This window comes from Dermacentor silvarum, chromosome 2 (genome assembly GCF_013339745.2).
Source record: "Dermacentor silvarum isolate Dsil-2018 chromosome 2, BIME_Dsil_1.4, whole genome shotgun sequence".
Classification (NCBI taxonomy): Eukaryota; Metazoa; Arthropoda; class Arachnida; order Ixodida; family Ixodidae; genus Dermacentor; species Dermacentor silvarum.
The window spans coordinates 131,847,445-131,864,055 of NC_051155.1; the positions used below are offsets into that span (position 1 = coordinate 131,847,445).

Consider the following 16,611-nt stretch of genomic DNA (forward strand, 5'->3'; position numbering starts at 1 on the left):
GGCTGAAGACAATGCCACTACCATAGCATTTCCACAAATCCCAAATTGTAATATCTCACACTATTTTCAGAAACAACAGACATTAAAGAGACCCTAAAGCCAAATATTAGGTCAAGCTAAAGTGATCGTGCTCGAGAATCTCTAAGGCATCAATATTATCGTGAACAGAGCCTTAGTAATCAAGAAATTGAAGTAAATGCAGGACACAATTAGAGACTCCCCGGGACATTCAAGCACTTGCTCAATGACAAAGGCACTCCTCATTTAAATTCTGTCACTGGTACTCAAGCACTCATTATAACATCATCATTTATTGCATTATAAGATGAAAGATAATGCTTCTTGTCCAGTTCTATTTCATTTTTAGAAAAGAAGAACTCGGTGACATATACCTTGACAACGATGCGGGCGGTCTAAAGGTTTAGTTTTCGCTCGACTCTGCGCCGCCCGCGCTTTCACGTTTCAGTAGTTTCGATATCGCGTAGTGCTACATTGGTTTTGCTGGCTCGCTAAACTCACACAAGCAGCAAGTAGCAGAGAATTCCACTTCCATGTGATGTTGCAGGATGCCCGAACAGTCTACACCATTTGACCAAAAGCAGCTGCAGAGGCGAATTCACCCCTTTGTCTTGGCTTGGTTTCTCCATGGCCGCACATTTGCGTTTTGTGCAAAAAACCGTACCGCCGTTTGTCGGGCGCCGTTTTACTCACCAATGGCAGCAAGGGGCGGTGATGGCATATGCAACGTCACCACTCCCCGGTTCGGTGGCGGGAGATTTGAATTGCAATAAAGGTATTCGAACCCTTCAGATGCAATTTTCTCGTAAACTAAAAATCTTGACACAAAACAAGCGTTGCAAGGCTTCTGGAATGGTATTTAAACAGTTCACGCTGACTTAGTATTTCAAATGCCTTTAGTGCCCCTTTAAATATTAAATCTGTGTTGTAAACACATACTCTTAGGTTTGCATGGAAACACAGTAAAAAATTGCGAGGTTTCTGGAATGGTATTAAACAGTCCACGTAGACTTAGTATTTGCCTTTAGTGCCCCTTTAAATATTAAATCTTTGTTGTAAACACATACTCTTAAGTTTACATGGAAACACAGTAAAAAAAATTTTAAAGAATACACAAAATCTGTCATTTCTCACAGATTTCACATTACAGTTCAGTGTCAGTGCTCATGTCCAGTGGCTACTCATTAATAGAATTAGCATAATGATATTGGAACATTGAAGGGATATAGTAAACAGAAACATTACATCAGTTGAGACTGAAAAGTATTGTCTGAAAATTCAATTTTCTTTAATTTCATGATAATGCGCTGATTATTAAAAAGAAAATTATAGTGAAAGTTCATTTTTAAATTTTTTGCTGAAACCCCAGCGCCAGTACGTCAGCGTGACATCACAGATTTCAAAGTACTTTTTCATAATTGGGCCGCATTGGCTCAGTACAAGTTTCCGAAACTTGTCATGTTCAAACTTTGGCTCGTTTAGAGCACAATGTAGTCCATTTTACTGATAAACAATTAGCTAGGCCTTAGCAGACGCTGGTAAAATCCATGACCTCACGGCTAGATGGTATGGGAAATTAGAGGCGACGTCACCCCAAGTCTTTCCTTTTTGTCCCTTTTCTGTCTTATCAAGCCTCTTCTCCCGTAACAGTGGTGCTTCTGTTATCGAAAAAAGGGGAATTACCAACACAGATGAAATCATTTTGCTCTTTAGTGTCCCTTAAAAGGATATAGCTTTCCGAATTTAAAAAATGCACCGGCTCCATAGGTCTGGCAAGGATAGAGCTCCCCAAATTTAGAAAACGCACCAGCTCCGCAAGTCTGGCACAGATCAGGGTCACACTCTCGCACAGCCAGGTAACAAGGACACTGCTTAGTGTTGCACTGTGCCTTGCAGCGGCACCCTGGGAATCGTTGCTGACCTGCAAGTGAATCCAACAAGCAAGAATTTAGAAAATGCACATTTTAAAATGTTCTATAGCGCTGTCAGTACAGAATGAATGAAACAGGCTGTTTAAGCATGCTATTCAGGGTGTAAAAAAAATGACAGTTCAGTTCAGGTTCAGAGCTCCAATTTCGCTCTGGGACAGGTTCAGTTCCAGTTCGGTGAAATAAGGAATTATAACAGTTCGGCACATTAAACTTAATCTTGTCCTATGGTGATATGCTGCAAAGTACACATAGGGCATGCATAATTTTTGTCAGGAGGTGAAAGAAATGGTCTCTCTGGCAGATGGGAGGCCAAAATCAATGTTTTTTACATTAATATTATTGAAGTTTAAGGCTGTATTCTAACGCAGAAAAATGCTTTCATAATGTTTACAACCTTTCGATATAGGAACATACTTCTGAATACTTTCACCAAGATCATGTATTGGATGTCTGCAGTCTCTATAAACAAAAGTTATCTGAAAAGTCATTTTTAGAATCTAGAAGTGATCGCGAGAATTTTAATTTTTAGAGCGCAGCTCTAGGCGGCCGTTACTGCGGTGAGCATCGGTGTCGGCACAACCAAGCGAACGAGTGCAGCGACAGATAAAAGAGCTGAAAGCAGAGTGCTAGCGGGGGATGAAAGATGTGAGGAGGAAAGCGGAGGAGGGGGGCATGGCAAAAGCGTGAGAAGAAAAGCGTAGTGCCGTGACGATAGCTACGAGATGGCGCCAGAGTAGCATGCGTCGTCTGGGAGGTCTGTTTGCAGCGACTGCTGTGAATGGCGCCCATGCATCACCCATGCGCTGGCTCTCTTGATCTCCAAATTGGTGAGGCAGTGGTGCCACACTTCACAGCGTTTGCAACGTGCCGCATGAGACAGATTGTTCGCGCCAGCCAATATATAAGCGAAATGAAAACACGTATAGAGCTGCGCTCAAATTTTGCATTAGGGAGTATCGTAACCATTGGTGAATTTTTTTCATACACCAATACCACAACCAAATACACTTTAAGAGCTAGGAACTGTGTTATAAGGTGAAAAACAGAACTACATAATTACGGCAATCAGTTATTACAGCAGCAAATTCCTAATTTACTTAATGATGAGCATGATTTACTTGATATTAGAGAATACTCATCAGCTCTCTTCGTACTCGTAAAAAGATCGAAGCTGTATTTGTTAGATTAGTTTCTTTAAATGTGATATTTTTTTCAGGTTGCCTGATTCACAATTTTATTTTACATGACTTTTTCTTCTCTTTTTTTCTTTTGCTGCGTCTTGTCGCTGCCAAAAATTGCTGGCTGTAGCTTTGTTAATATTACATCATTTATTATGTGTGCATTTGCATATACCGCACTTTCCCGTGTATAACACGCATTTTTTTTCTGAATTTTTCGTCGGTGCGTCTTATAGAATGGTGCGACTTATGTATGTTTTTTTTTTTTTTTTTGAGAAAATGCCGTCAAAATCGAATTCGATGTTATGGCCACGCGAAGCGCACTATCGAGGTGGCGGGTATGTTATTCTCGTGATCGAGTTCCCGGGCGCCGTTCGAGAAGGACAGAGCAGCAACACAAGCGGCAGCAGGCCGATCGCGAGTCGGCCGACATCTGCAGATTGCTGTCAAGATACAGCCTGGGTCGCTGCACTAACTACGCAGTTGCTACCAGAGTACAAGCGCCCCCCCTCCCTCCCGCGCTGCCTTCCCGCTTTCCTTCCTTGTGCGCGATTCGGCTCACTGTGGGACGCTTTCACTCGCACATACAGCATACGGCGTGCGGGGATGATGTTATCGCCCTTGGACTTATACAGAACATCGCGGCAATCACGACGGCAGAAATGCGCCTGGAGTGGAAATATATAGGCACCCATACGCTTGCGTGTGACCCGCGTTCACGGAGTGAAACGTCATGGTAACTTTTTAAAATCCCTTACAGAACGAACAGGTGCGTCTTATACACTGGTGCGACTTATAGACTGGAAAATATGGTATATCTGTGCCATTTGTATATTTTCTGTGTTGTTGCTTGCTGTGCATATGGCGCCAGGAGCCTAGTCAGGCGTTTGTAGTCTAGCCTTTACCTTCGGCACCATGACAACCTTTATTTGTCATGTATTGTCGTAAAGTAACAATAACCTTCAACTTCAACAACTACGCACAAAGATGCACAAAGACAGTCATCTTAGGTAGTGTCATCGCAAGAGTGTGTGGCACGCAATGCGGTGCTATGGTGGCTAGATGGGTAGGTGTGCCGACCGGCGTGTCTGGAGCTTAGTTCACCGCTTCTCCGCGTCGCGTCATGACGCAAAATTGGCACTGCAGTCGGTATAACGGTTCCACAGCACACGTAGTCTGCTACTAATGGCAGACGGCGGGCAAAACAATAAAGCCCATATTGGAATAGTTGTACGTTGTCTGTTCGTGTCAGTTTCAAAGGTGAAGAGCTCCAGGTCTCTCGTACTATTAGCAAGTTCCTAAGCGATGTGGAATGTTCCTGGTCGGAAAAATGACCAACGAGATTAGCGGCAGCATTGCTCCACCAAAGAAGACCACCAAGCAGACTTACTGCTTCGCTCCGAACTGCAAGTTGGACTCTAAATCTGTGAGAAAGAGTACTGGAATTTAGGAATCTGGCAAGGTCTTCTGAGAGCGGAAATGTTTGCCTCGGGCTGCTCAGTAGCTTGCTCAGTATCGGCGACATTAATGAGCAAGCGGTACACCGCAAAGCGTACGCCAATGAGCTCCTCGACATTGGAAATCTGCAAGCCGCACATGAGGTGCTCAACGCCTGCGACATTGAGCACCGCTGCACTGCTACAGGAAAAAGTGACTCTAGGCTGATATTCTATATAGCAGGCTATGTAGCAAGGAAGTTCCTGCAAAGAACCAAGTGGTCCAATTGCTCAGGGACATGACTGAATTCAACAAAATCAGCTCCTCCTCCCAAGTCATCACTTACACTGCACATAAGTAGGTCATGGCTGTTGCTCCCTTCTGAAGCACTAAACAAACTAGTAGCATCGCTAGAAGACGCCTTCACACTGTGCTTCAGTTTAAAGGAGTTACGAAGGAACAGTATCGTCAACTTTGCCTCCATTCTGCAGATGAATCCTCCGAATTGGATCGGCTGTGAGCGGCACATAATGAGTTCACAAATGATGTTGTGAAGTTCTATTCAATTACACGCCTTTACTTTCTTGTCAAGGGCACGAACATGGTGCGCAAAAGCAACAGGGAGAAGAGGAAGCATCTGAAGCTGAGGCGTGTGCTGTGAATAATGTTATCACGTGGTGGACCTTATGGCACTAAGCTATTTATGTTGGTGTGTCTGCTGACTCAAGTTACGAGAGCTTTTCTTGTATTTTAAATATATTCATGAATCTAGTCCAAGACGTATTGCTTTATTTTATTGTAACCAAACAGTGAACCATGCATACGTACTTACCAACACAATTCTTCTAGTAACAATTTAAATACCGTAACTGAGGCAGCAATAAAACACAATGGCTGGATTTCTTGAAATTTACACATTAGAACTCACTGAATATGGCGTAAACACGTTTCCATATACGTACCGTATAAAGCCATTGCAGTATTGTTTTATGCATGGAAAAAATGCATCTACGTCTTTAATGCAATGGGCTGGAGCGCCGCGTTTGTACCAATTAATGTGACCAATCACCAAGCTAGAAAATTGACTTCAGCATATCGTGTTTTCTGACGACAATAACAAGTTCCTCATTCTGACTTTGCCTACACTTCTCAGAACGATGTTATAACGCGTCCATCAAAGCTAAAACCAGAGGCAGCGATACTATCAAACACGCTGCTCGTCTACACAGCCCAGCAGACGTTGCGCGCAGCTGAACCGTTATACTGTCCGCAGCGCCACTTCTGCGTCATGATGCAGAGAAGTGGTGAACTACGCTCGGTCGGCACCCATCTAGGCACCGTAGCGGGGCCTTGACGCGTCCCATTCCTGCGCTCCCTCTTTCCTACATTTCCTTTTACTGTCATTCATACTGAGTATGAGCAAAACAGAAGAAATTTGCAGGGGTGTTTGAATTCCAAATTCTTTAACTGAATTGAATACGAGTGCTATTTAAGAAAAACGACCATCTAGTATGAAATTGAATATTTTCAATTAAAAAAAAAAGTGTAACAGAAAAAAAGTCTAGAGGAGTCTGTTGGGGAACAAAAAGCTTGTTTACATTATTTGATACATGTACACAGTGATACAGCAGGATCACATCGGGATCCATGATAACAAAACAAGTAGTGAAAAAGAAAAAAAAGGAAACAGGACGTCCCAAATTCCGGTAGCAGAGAGTAGTGCTCGTTAAAAGAGCAACGGACCACAGTACAGCACTGTGCATCATTTTGAAGGAATCTACACATGGCGAGATTGGCCAAATTATAAATTGAGTAATCTAAATTGAAACAGCTGCCTAAGATTAGACATCAACTCAATGGCTGGTAAATACTGTGCATAAGTGACCTCCTCCGTGCGTTAGTACAGGAACTTTATAATCTGCGCAAGAACTACGGTCCTGCTAAACCAGAATCATTCAGACAAGTCTCTATTCACATCAGTATTTCTCCCCATAGACTGCAAGAATTGTTGTTTTCCCTTATAGTATTTGAACGAAATGAATATTCATCAACTTTGAATAGTGAATTCTCGAATCGGGTACAAATAGAATACATATTCATACTTTGGGGTGTGCACGAAACGCACGGGCGATGGGAAGACTAGACAACACGTTGCGATTGTGTTGTCTGGCCTTTCCTTTGCCAGCGTGTTTCATGTGCAACTCAAAATATAACCCAGCACCTCTACCACTTCTAAGGAACTTCTTTATTATTGAAGATTCCGAGCCACGACGACAAAAAAGTCGCAGCTTGTGGTGATGATGATATGTAGATATGACAAAGATTATGAAAATATTGCATCCACAATATGAATAGGTACCAACTTGCCCAGCTTTCAGTTCTTCTGACAAATAGAATAGCAAAGACTATTTCATTCGTATTCAAAACGTTGAATAGAAGAACTAACCCTAGAAGAAAATAGCCTTCCAAGATGCATAAATGCACAGACTTGTAAACACAAATTGTTTTTTTTTTGCAGACTTCTTTTTTTCGTACACTTTGTAGACCATTTTTCTTTTACAAGAAACACGATGTGCCCCGCTGGGATAAACTTTTCGCGTTGCTGACATAGCCGGGATGTTAGCTATGGCTTTTTCGAAAATGAGCGATTGAAAACCAGCTGAGGCACCTTGATAAGAATGATTAAAAATGTTTTTCACAACAACATGCAGTTTAGGAACAAACTGCACAGATACGAAGAAATTTTCATGTCGATATCAAAGCCAGAGTTACCGTATTTACTTAGATATTGGTTGAACACAAATATAGCTTCACCTCTATATATTGAACTAGCTGAGAAACAAAAAAACGATAATTCGAATATAAGTCGACCCTTAATTCTTTTTTTTTAAAGAAAAAGTTAAATTAACAGGAAACACCTTTATTTACCATAAGCTCAGCTACTGAATCTCACTAGTCAATGCCACAAGCTACATCCTTGTCAGAAAAGCCAGAGAAGTCATCCTTGTCGGATGTGTTGCAGGCGTCCTTGGCACCCTAAACAATGTCGTCCTCAGTGCCATTGAGTGCATTTAATATGCAGCATTCCTTAAAGGGCCCCTCACCAGGTCTGGCCACGTTGAGCTGACAAGCGCAGTGCTGACAATGCACGCCAACGATTGTGTCTGCTAAGTATTACACCGCTAAACACCACGGAAAGAGGTGAAATTTCAAAACAAACGCCGTTTGCACTTCTCGCGGGCGCCACGCTCCCAGCCGGAGAGTGACGTATATATTTCAAGTGCGCTATGTACATCGCCGTGCTGTCACGTCACTCTCAGTGACCCGTGACTTCGAGAATTATTCAAGGCAACATCAGTTATTTGTTGACTCTCTAGCTGCTTCGATAGATGAATTAAAGTTTAGAGAAATATTAAAACATACCAACCGAATGTCTCTGTGTTTTTGTTTTACTTTCTACTATAGCAAGAGAGATGTACGGTAACACCTCACTAACTCGAACTCGCATATCTCGAAAACTTGGCTAAGTAGAAATTTTCCGCAGCACCGAACCATTTCCCATATGTGCCATTTATTTATTGTTCTTTATCTCGAAATATTTTTGGGCCAAATTGCGGATACCTCGAAATATTTACTGAGACTGAAATGAAAACTCCGCCGCCTGACCATTTCGCTTTCCGCCGGATGCTTTCCCCGAATGTGAAATCGGAACAACTTTGTCAAGCAACTATGTGGCACGTCATGTGATGGGAGAGAAGTGCGCAGAGGCAGGCCCTGCAAAATAGCACCCTTGACGCAGTCCGTTTTATTCGCTTTACGCAATGCTCGTGATTTACCATCAGAGGTGTGATTTCGGTTTTACCTTTATTCTACTCAACGCACGCAGCACGAGTAAACACTATGCGAGCAGGATGTACCGGTGACAGGTGAATTTACTGACGCCTATATCGTTGGGACGGCAACAAACAGAGGGGACGGTGAAGACGACGACGAAGGACCTCAAGAGGTGCCAACATCAGCCAAAAGAAGAAGCATGCTTCACTTGCTGCGAAATAAAGTTTAGTGTAGCGGCAGGAACGATCGGCTCGTACGATGTGGAAAGCAGCTCGAGGACGCAGCGAAGCAGACCAGCCTTACGAAGTTTTTTCTGCATTTAATGAAGTATAAACCCCATGCAAGTGATCTTGCACTCGATGGCAACAAGCCACGCGATGGGGATGGCTGTCGCGTTCGCTCGTCGCCTATAAGTCGAACCCCACGCGAGCGACGACTTTGAGAGCCGGGTGTTGCTGGTATGAGGGCAGCAAATACACGCCGAAACTGGAGTGACACGTGCTTTGTTAATTTAAGTTGATCTATTTTGCTGTAAAAAGCAGCATAACTATTTCTGAAGGTCTTGCAGTAAGTTCTTATCCTTGCACGTTTAGAAGCTCTTGTTGAAAAGCTGGTCAGTAGTGGTGAATTTTTTGGAAAGAACTCTAGTTTACTCTATTTCCACAAGTTTGCTTATCTCAATAATACCCTTATCTTGAAATTTTCCCCGGTTTTTACTATTTCGAGTTAACGAGGTATTACTGTACTTCCGTTTCGTCTCCTTGTTCCCACGTCGTGCAGTTGCACACTCAGACAATCAAACTATGTAGTTTTCTACTGTGTTCCAGCGTGCTATCATGCACTGTAATCTGCTTGCGTCTGCCGCAGTGTCCGTGTAGCACTGACTTATACCGCTACTCAGGTGTTCTCGTGCACAGCGCACAAAATTGTGCACTACGCGAAACGAGACAAATGCAACAGCTCATGCGCGACACTGTCAGCGGAAGTGCGCTGCCCAGCAAGAAAGCGGGGGGAAAAAGAAATAAATAAATAAAAGAAGAAGGCGGGGCTTGTGATGTATGCGTCACGCAATCCTTGAGCTCCGGTATGGTAGAAAGCAGGGAAGGAATTTTGCTTGCGGAGGCTAGACGGGGCAAGTGGAGAGGGTGTCTATGTTGGCGGTAAAGCTCCCCTCCTGAAAGCATGAGTTCGTGGCACTGAAATGTTTCGATCTCGGCGATTAAAGAACCAATTTGAAAAATTCTTGAGGTAGAACACTCCCTAGAGGACACGTAACAACTTCCAGCGTATAACCAAAATTTTCTATGTGGCCTGGTGAGGGCCCTTTAAAGCCAGTCTAGATGATTTCCAGACTGACTTTATGGCATGCGCAACGAAGAACTCCGTTAGCTCGCTACTATTGCTATCTTTGTTCACGTATACGTGTAAGCTATTAGCAGATTTTGAGTAATATTTTCGAAGAAGAAAAAAAGAAAAAAAAAAAGTCTGCCTATTTCGAATACTACTGCCATTACTGAATGCGTGTGTCTGCATGGGGTAGGCTTAGCATCTATGACTTGATGGCAGCATAATGAATTTTTATTTTAATTCAAGTAATTACTACTGGACTGGTGGTGAGCAAACTGCGTTATATGACAGCACAGATTCACCTTGTATTACACAAGTTACCACTTTAAATTCACAGTCTGTAGCAAAGAAAGAAGCCAGCAAGGGACAGCTGTACTGAGATTTTTTTATATACAAGCAAGTGAGGACATTGACGCTTCTGAACCATGAACAAGAACAGTTTTCACTAAACATTACGACAATCTATTTTATACCACTGCACTTGGCACAGAGCCTTGCACTGACTAAATGTGGAGAAAAATGTCCAAATCACACATATTGTACCCTGGGAATGATTTGCAGAAATCAGAGTGTTGTACTCTGCTTGGAGGTGCCAAACATGCGTTGAACCATGGCATGCAACAAAAGCACATTTCCCGTGCCATTTACAGCCGTTGTTACCGTTCCCCAAGAAGACGGCGTTCATTAGAGACCGCAGTGTTATTGTTACAAGAAGCTGTGCTGATGAACTCGGTTTTTCTATTTTCCCTTTTCAATGACAGTCTTTTTTGCTCCCCGTGTGTACTACCATGTGCGTTTCACATTTTATTTCGTACTAATAGCACCGAGCTGGTGTAATGACCGAAGTGGGAGCTTCAGCAGAAAAGGTGATTCTGCAGTACCGCTGAAACCATGTTTCAGCCGCAGAACACAATTGGCATGGCCGAGTTTAGAAGTGCAAGCTTCTCTGCCAAGGTGGCCATACCTAGTAACCTGCACAAACCTATGTCTATCCCCACACTTGCACGTAACACAACTCGCGAGTCGCAAGAACATGCTTGCGGTGTGCGCCGACTGAAAAAGTTAATTCTTTCGAAGAATCGTTTATTTATTGAGAACCCGTTTGGTGCCCTATATACTTGAGCCGTTCCGGGTTGAACTAGAAACCATTATTTTTTTTTCAGTTTAAACTTAGTTCGGGTTCAGGCACGTTATAAAAATATCAATTTGGGTTCAGGTTCAGTTCCAGCTAGAATTCTGGTTCGGTTCGACACACTGATGCTATCATGCTTTTGGTAGTCATGGAGACTGTTAAAGTTCTAAACGATCAGTATGAAATGATAATGTACAAGCACCATTCATAATTATTGCATTGGCTGCATCCTTTACGAACACTGGGCCTATTTTCATACATGCATATTCAGACAATTCCATGCTGTACATCCCTGCACTTATCTAAACCAGCAGTTTAATAAAGTGGGAGGTATGAGGTGAATACGTACAGTCCGAGTTGCAGTGGCAGAATTTTTCGCAGAAGTTCTGAGCCATGACACAGGGACAGTTCTGGTCACAAGCTTGGCCTGGGTGGTTGCACGGAGTGTAGTTGTACACGTGATTAGAGGAACTGTCCTTTTTCAGTTGGATCTTGCGACAGTGCATAGACCACAGCCGATGTTTTTTCTTCTTCTTACGAGGTGGTGTGCTGTCATGTACATGCTCTTCAGGCGGAAGATCAGCAAGTTCCCGCTGTGCAAAGGCATATACCTGAAAGAATGTTGCTGTAGCTTTAACTACTGACAGGTACATGCATTGGTCACAGTATGATCATCATGCCCAGCAAAAGTTATTTTTAAAACATTCAACCATAGGCTGGCAGAATAAGCGGATTTTTGTAGGCTGTGTACTCAATCATACTCATGCGCACTTACACTTGTCGACACTTACTTAAATTCCTATTCATACTCGGCGACAGTCACTCCCTTTTATACTCATGCCTACTTAAACTCACTGTCACTGACTTTTGTTGATACTGACATTAAATGGCACTCCCTCTCGTTGATACTCACGCCCACTCACACCCTTTGTCATTCAGTAACGCTCTATCTCACGCCTGTGAAATGAGTGTGGAGTGAGTACAAGTCATTGTATTCAAATGACAGCAATGACCAAAGTGTTCAACAGCAGGTTCGTGGTGAACATTTTATTGGGAACAGTAGCCCGGGTTCGCTTTTCTTTGCACCAGTTAATTGCGCAGAAGTTTTTTCTTATCTTCATTCAATGAAGAATAGCAAAACAAAAGATGCAGATGGGATTCAAACAGGCCCCGTAAAATATGTCCTTGACATTATAACCCCAGTCGTCACCCATATTTACAACCTCATTTTGTCAAGCGGTGTTTTTCCTAAAATGATGCAGATTGCGCGCGTGGTGCCAATATATAAGAACGGTGACAAGAACAATTTAAATAATTACCGACCTATATCAGTCCTGCCGGTATTCTCAAAAGTTATAGAGAAAATAATGCACTCTCGAATCATATCGTACCTTAATAAATATAACCTTCGGCAAAATTTTCAGCACGGTTTCAGAAAGCATCGTTCCACGGAAATGGCACTAGCTATGCAAAAAGAAATCCTAGAAGCGTTCAATAGCAGGGAAATCGTAATAGGTGTGTACGTTGACTTTTCAAAAGCATTTGACCTTATTGATCACACCATTCATGTTTCAAAACTCCAGAAATACGGTGTCCGTGGGACAGCTCATGCGCTCCTGGAGTCATACCTTACACACAGAACACAGTACGTAGATATCGGCACTGCGAAATCTTCCATGCAGCCTGTTAGAAAAGGAGTCCCCCAAGGGAGCGTATTAGGACCATTATTGTTCTGCATATACGTAAATGACATTGTACACATCACAGATAATGCACAGTTTGTCGCGTACGCCGATGATACTACAGTATTTATTTCAGGAACAGCAGAAGGTAAATTAGAGAAAACAACCAATGAGGTTCTCGAAAGCTTAAAGTCTTGGGCAGACATGAATCGCCTAATAATAAACTCCGGAAAAACAAAGGCGATATTATACCGACCTAAAGGAAAAAAATTAGCACAGCCAATTAACATTCGCCTAGGCAGCGACGTTATAAACTTTGTAAGCTCCGTAAAAATTCTTGGAGTCATCTTTTCTGAACATTTAACTTGGAATGAGCATACTGAGCACATTCAATCTAAAGTTTCCAGTGCTGTCGGCATTATATCAAGGCTGAGGCACATACTTCCTGTCAAAGTTAAAATTCTGCTGTATAATTCACTTGTCTCCTCACTTCTAGAGTATTGTTGTATTGTATGGTGCACAACTGGCGTTACAAACCTAAAAAAGCTACATATGCTTCAGAAGAGAGCTGTCCGGTGTATAGCAAATGTCCCTTACCTCTACCCTACATCTAAACTTTTTCTTAAATATGATATTTTACCAGTGTTTTGTTTATTTGACTACAGAATAATGATGATATACAAATGCTTCCTCCGTTATAATGAAAACTATTCTCTCTCGTTAGCGAAATTGAAAGAAAATCCGTGTACGAGGAATACTAGGTTTAAAGATCCATGGGCTGTGCCCACCCCCAGAGTATACGGTTATACACAATCATTGCGTTACACGGTGCCTGTACCAATAAATAAACTATTCAAGGAGGATTTTGATCCTCTGTGCGCCTCTACTACAGCCATTAAGTGTTTTTGTCGGGACAAACTGTCCTAGAATAGCTGTGTTTTCTTTCGTGTATAAGTGCCAACTTATGCATGCAACATCAAAGTGAATTTGCATTAATTACAGTCTTTGCTTAGTGAGATCTCATCAGTAGGCTCTAGAAAGCAGCAGTACATTTCTATGGACAAAGCGTTTTTGCACAGGAGGAGGCAGAGGTGCTCAAAAAGCAAGGAAAGTTGGGCACTTCACCCCTTACTGCATAAATTTATTTTCTTGTGGGCAAGTTAGATGAGCCTTTCTTAGGCCAGATATGCCTAAACAAACCTAAATTTCTTAAAGAAATGCATGGTTGCGATTTTATGAGCCAGAATTATCATGTATCATTATGATATGTCATGCAGTCGTGGGTATATTTCATGACCATGTAGAAAAACATCTGAATTGCAGAAAACCTGCAAAAAGTATCAGAGCTATTGAAAAACCACTAGCAGTGCTGTGAAAGATGAAGTGGATTTCTCGCAGCTCCAGCTAGCATAGGCTTCTGTAAATTTGATGATGTCATTCTTGAGTCGCTAATTGATAGCTTCAATATCTAGGCCGGATCATTCATAAATCTTGATTTTATGTAAATTTTTGCTTTGCATATTGTTTAGGAGGTTAACAACCCTTTATTGACGAGTTTTGCCCACAGGCAACATAACAGAAATTTTGTTTATTTATTGCTGAGTTTCAGTATTCAATACGAGGTTTCAGGCTAAATGTCTGTGGCCAATACTGAATGACAGGAAGTATGGCACATGTCGTTTACTTTTGAAAGCACTGTCGAAGGAGTAAGACGGATGCAAGATTTCTGGCTGTAATGGTGCCACACGCGTGATGTAAAGCATATGAAATGTACACCTATGGTTCATATATGACGAGAGCTGTCTGTACAAATCCAAAACAAAGCCATAGGTGGCTTGGGGTGAAGCCTACTTGCAGTTTTTTGCCAGGTGTTTCCACCCTATTGCTAAAAAAGCTTAGGCAAAATATATATATATTTTAATTTCTTTGATTATGCTTGTTCTCAATGTGTATTGTACCTTTAGATGGAAAATAGACATCCCTTTCGGGCATTTATATCTACTGTCATTAAAGGGTAAACACAAGCCGAAAGAAGACATTTTTCATCTTCCTCCAAGAGTAATTTGTTGCTGCTGTTGTTAACTCTTGGAAACCGCATTCCCACACTTTTCTAATCATAAACAGGGCCAGCACTTTTATTTTCTGACCTATTCATAAGTAACTGGCGTGCTAAGAAACAGTACAGCCTGGTTGTTATAGCTTATCAGTTCTTATATGTAGGATCATTATAAGTAGGTTAGACTATACTTCACACTCAACTTATGAATCTTTCTGTTTTTACACTTAACATTGCCCATCTCCCCCCCCCCCCCCCCCTTTTTTTTTTGATGAATTACGGCCACGTGGGGTTAGTCGAATTTTCAGACAAGATGGCACTCTTTGGGCACAGACATGGCACCTAATGTGATCAGACAAGACCACCTCGTTCAGGATAGTCCTAACATGTGACATACCAGATGCCCATGAAGTAACAAACACTACAGCTTCGCAGGAAAAAGAGTGCTTGTTACGGGTTCAAAAAGAGGGGTGTTTCTACTGCTCATGCCTGGACTATTTCATGGCAGCGGAGGAGCCATATGTACTCAGTGTTGCCAGCTGGTCCCCTCCTTAGTACTGAACAAGCACAATACTGCTTAGTTTCAATAATCTGTTGAGAACTGGGGTTTTAAGCATAATATGGCTGATGGCAGCCATTGCGGTGCCTATTACCTTGAATGTTTTCTGTGACCTTACTTCTCTCCTGGATAAACTGAATCAGGAAACAAGAAGTTCGACAAACTAACATTTGTGTCAGTGTCCATTATAAATAGCCCCTCCCCTGTCTTGATGGCAAGATACATGCAAGATATACCACAGACTTGTAATTTTCTTATGCTCTTCACACATCTTTCTGCTGGCCGCAACAAGAAATCATCTTTTTTATTTGTATTTTTTCAGTGACAATAACATGGAATTTTCATCAAATATACATCTATTTTGATACAGCGTAGCAGTACCGTATTTATTTGAACCTAAGCTAACCATGATTCTTAGCCGAGCTCCGAAATTCGGAAGGGCAGAAAATTAAAAACTTTCCTCATCGTATGCAAGACGACAGAGATAAATAGCAACAGCCACTTAAGGAAAATAGCATTTATAAACCGTATCCATCGCCAGCAATGGAATTGTCCGAGCTCATTTTCCGTCCATTGCTGGGATCATCATTGTTTTCATCATTGTCACTGAGCTCTTTGTAGCTGTCTTTTTCATACAGCGCACAACCTTTAGTGCTATCAAGTGCACTTGAAATGTAGCACTTTCTAAATGCACGCCTAATCAGGCCTTCTGGGACGACATCCCAGACCGCGCCAATTTATTGTTTTTTCCAGTGGCACACATTCACCTTGTCCACGCTGAAGTTTCTAGTGGCTTAGAGGTTAGACGACCGTGCTGCCGCCAGCACAACTTTTCAGTTGAATGCAGTCGAGCAGTGGCACTGCTTGCTTGGTGCTGTAAAAGCGAATCTCAAAGAAAATGAACGAGCCTTCACGCCTGCACAGCATGCACCCATAGCGGGCAAAATGGTGCCTTTTCTCCTGTGCTTTGATCGGCTGCCCAGCAGATTGTGATGCCCACAATGTCTTTTCATGGTGGCACGAGCGGAATGGCATTTTTTTCATTTTAATGGCTCTTAACAAAATCCTTTAATGTAAGCCGACCCTGGAGTTTGGTAACTCATGTTTTTTTTAAAGAACTATCGGCTTAGATTCAAATAACTATGGTACTACAGATGCAAGAAGCATATACATCACGGTAAAACCGAAGGGGGGGGGGGGGGGGGGGACGAGATAAGAAAGAAAGACTGGAGAGGCACTGCCAGTCCAGTCTTTCTTGTCTCATTTTTTTTTCGTGCTGTTTTCTCATAATGAGGTCATACCAACAAGCTCATAACCTTTTAAAGCAATATCCGAAATTAGTTCCTTTCCACAGTTTTTAGACTTGATCACTGTCCCCATTTTCAGAAAAGATTTTGTTTTGGCACTACTACAAGTGCATTAGATATCAACTAATAA

The 16,611-nt window shown here is 42.2% G+C and overlaps 1 protein-coding gene across 1 annotated transcript in view; it reads right to left on the reverse strand.

Moving 5' to 3' along the window:
• LOC119441781 (histone-lysine N-methyltransferase EZH2) overlaps nt 1-16,611 on the reverse strand; it is a 59,239-nt gene that overhangs the window by 8,953 nt on the left and 33,675 nt on the right. The window contains exons 12-13 of the mRNA XM_037706394.2: nt 11,227-11,488; nt 1,826-1,939 (exon numbers count right to left, since the gene is read on the reverse strand). Of these exons, the coding sequence (XP_037562322.1) occupies nt 1,826-1,939; nt 11,227-11,488 (376 nt within the window). The remainder of the gene's footprint in view (nt 1-1,825; nt 1,940-11,226; nt 11,489-16,611) is intronic.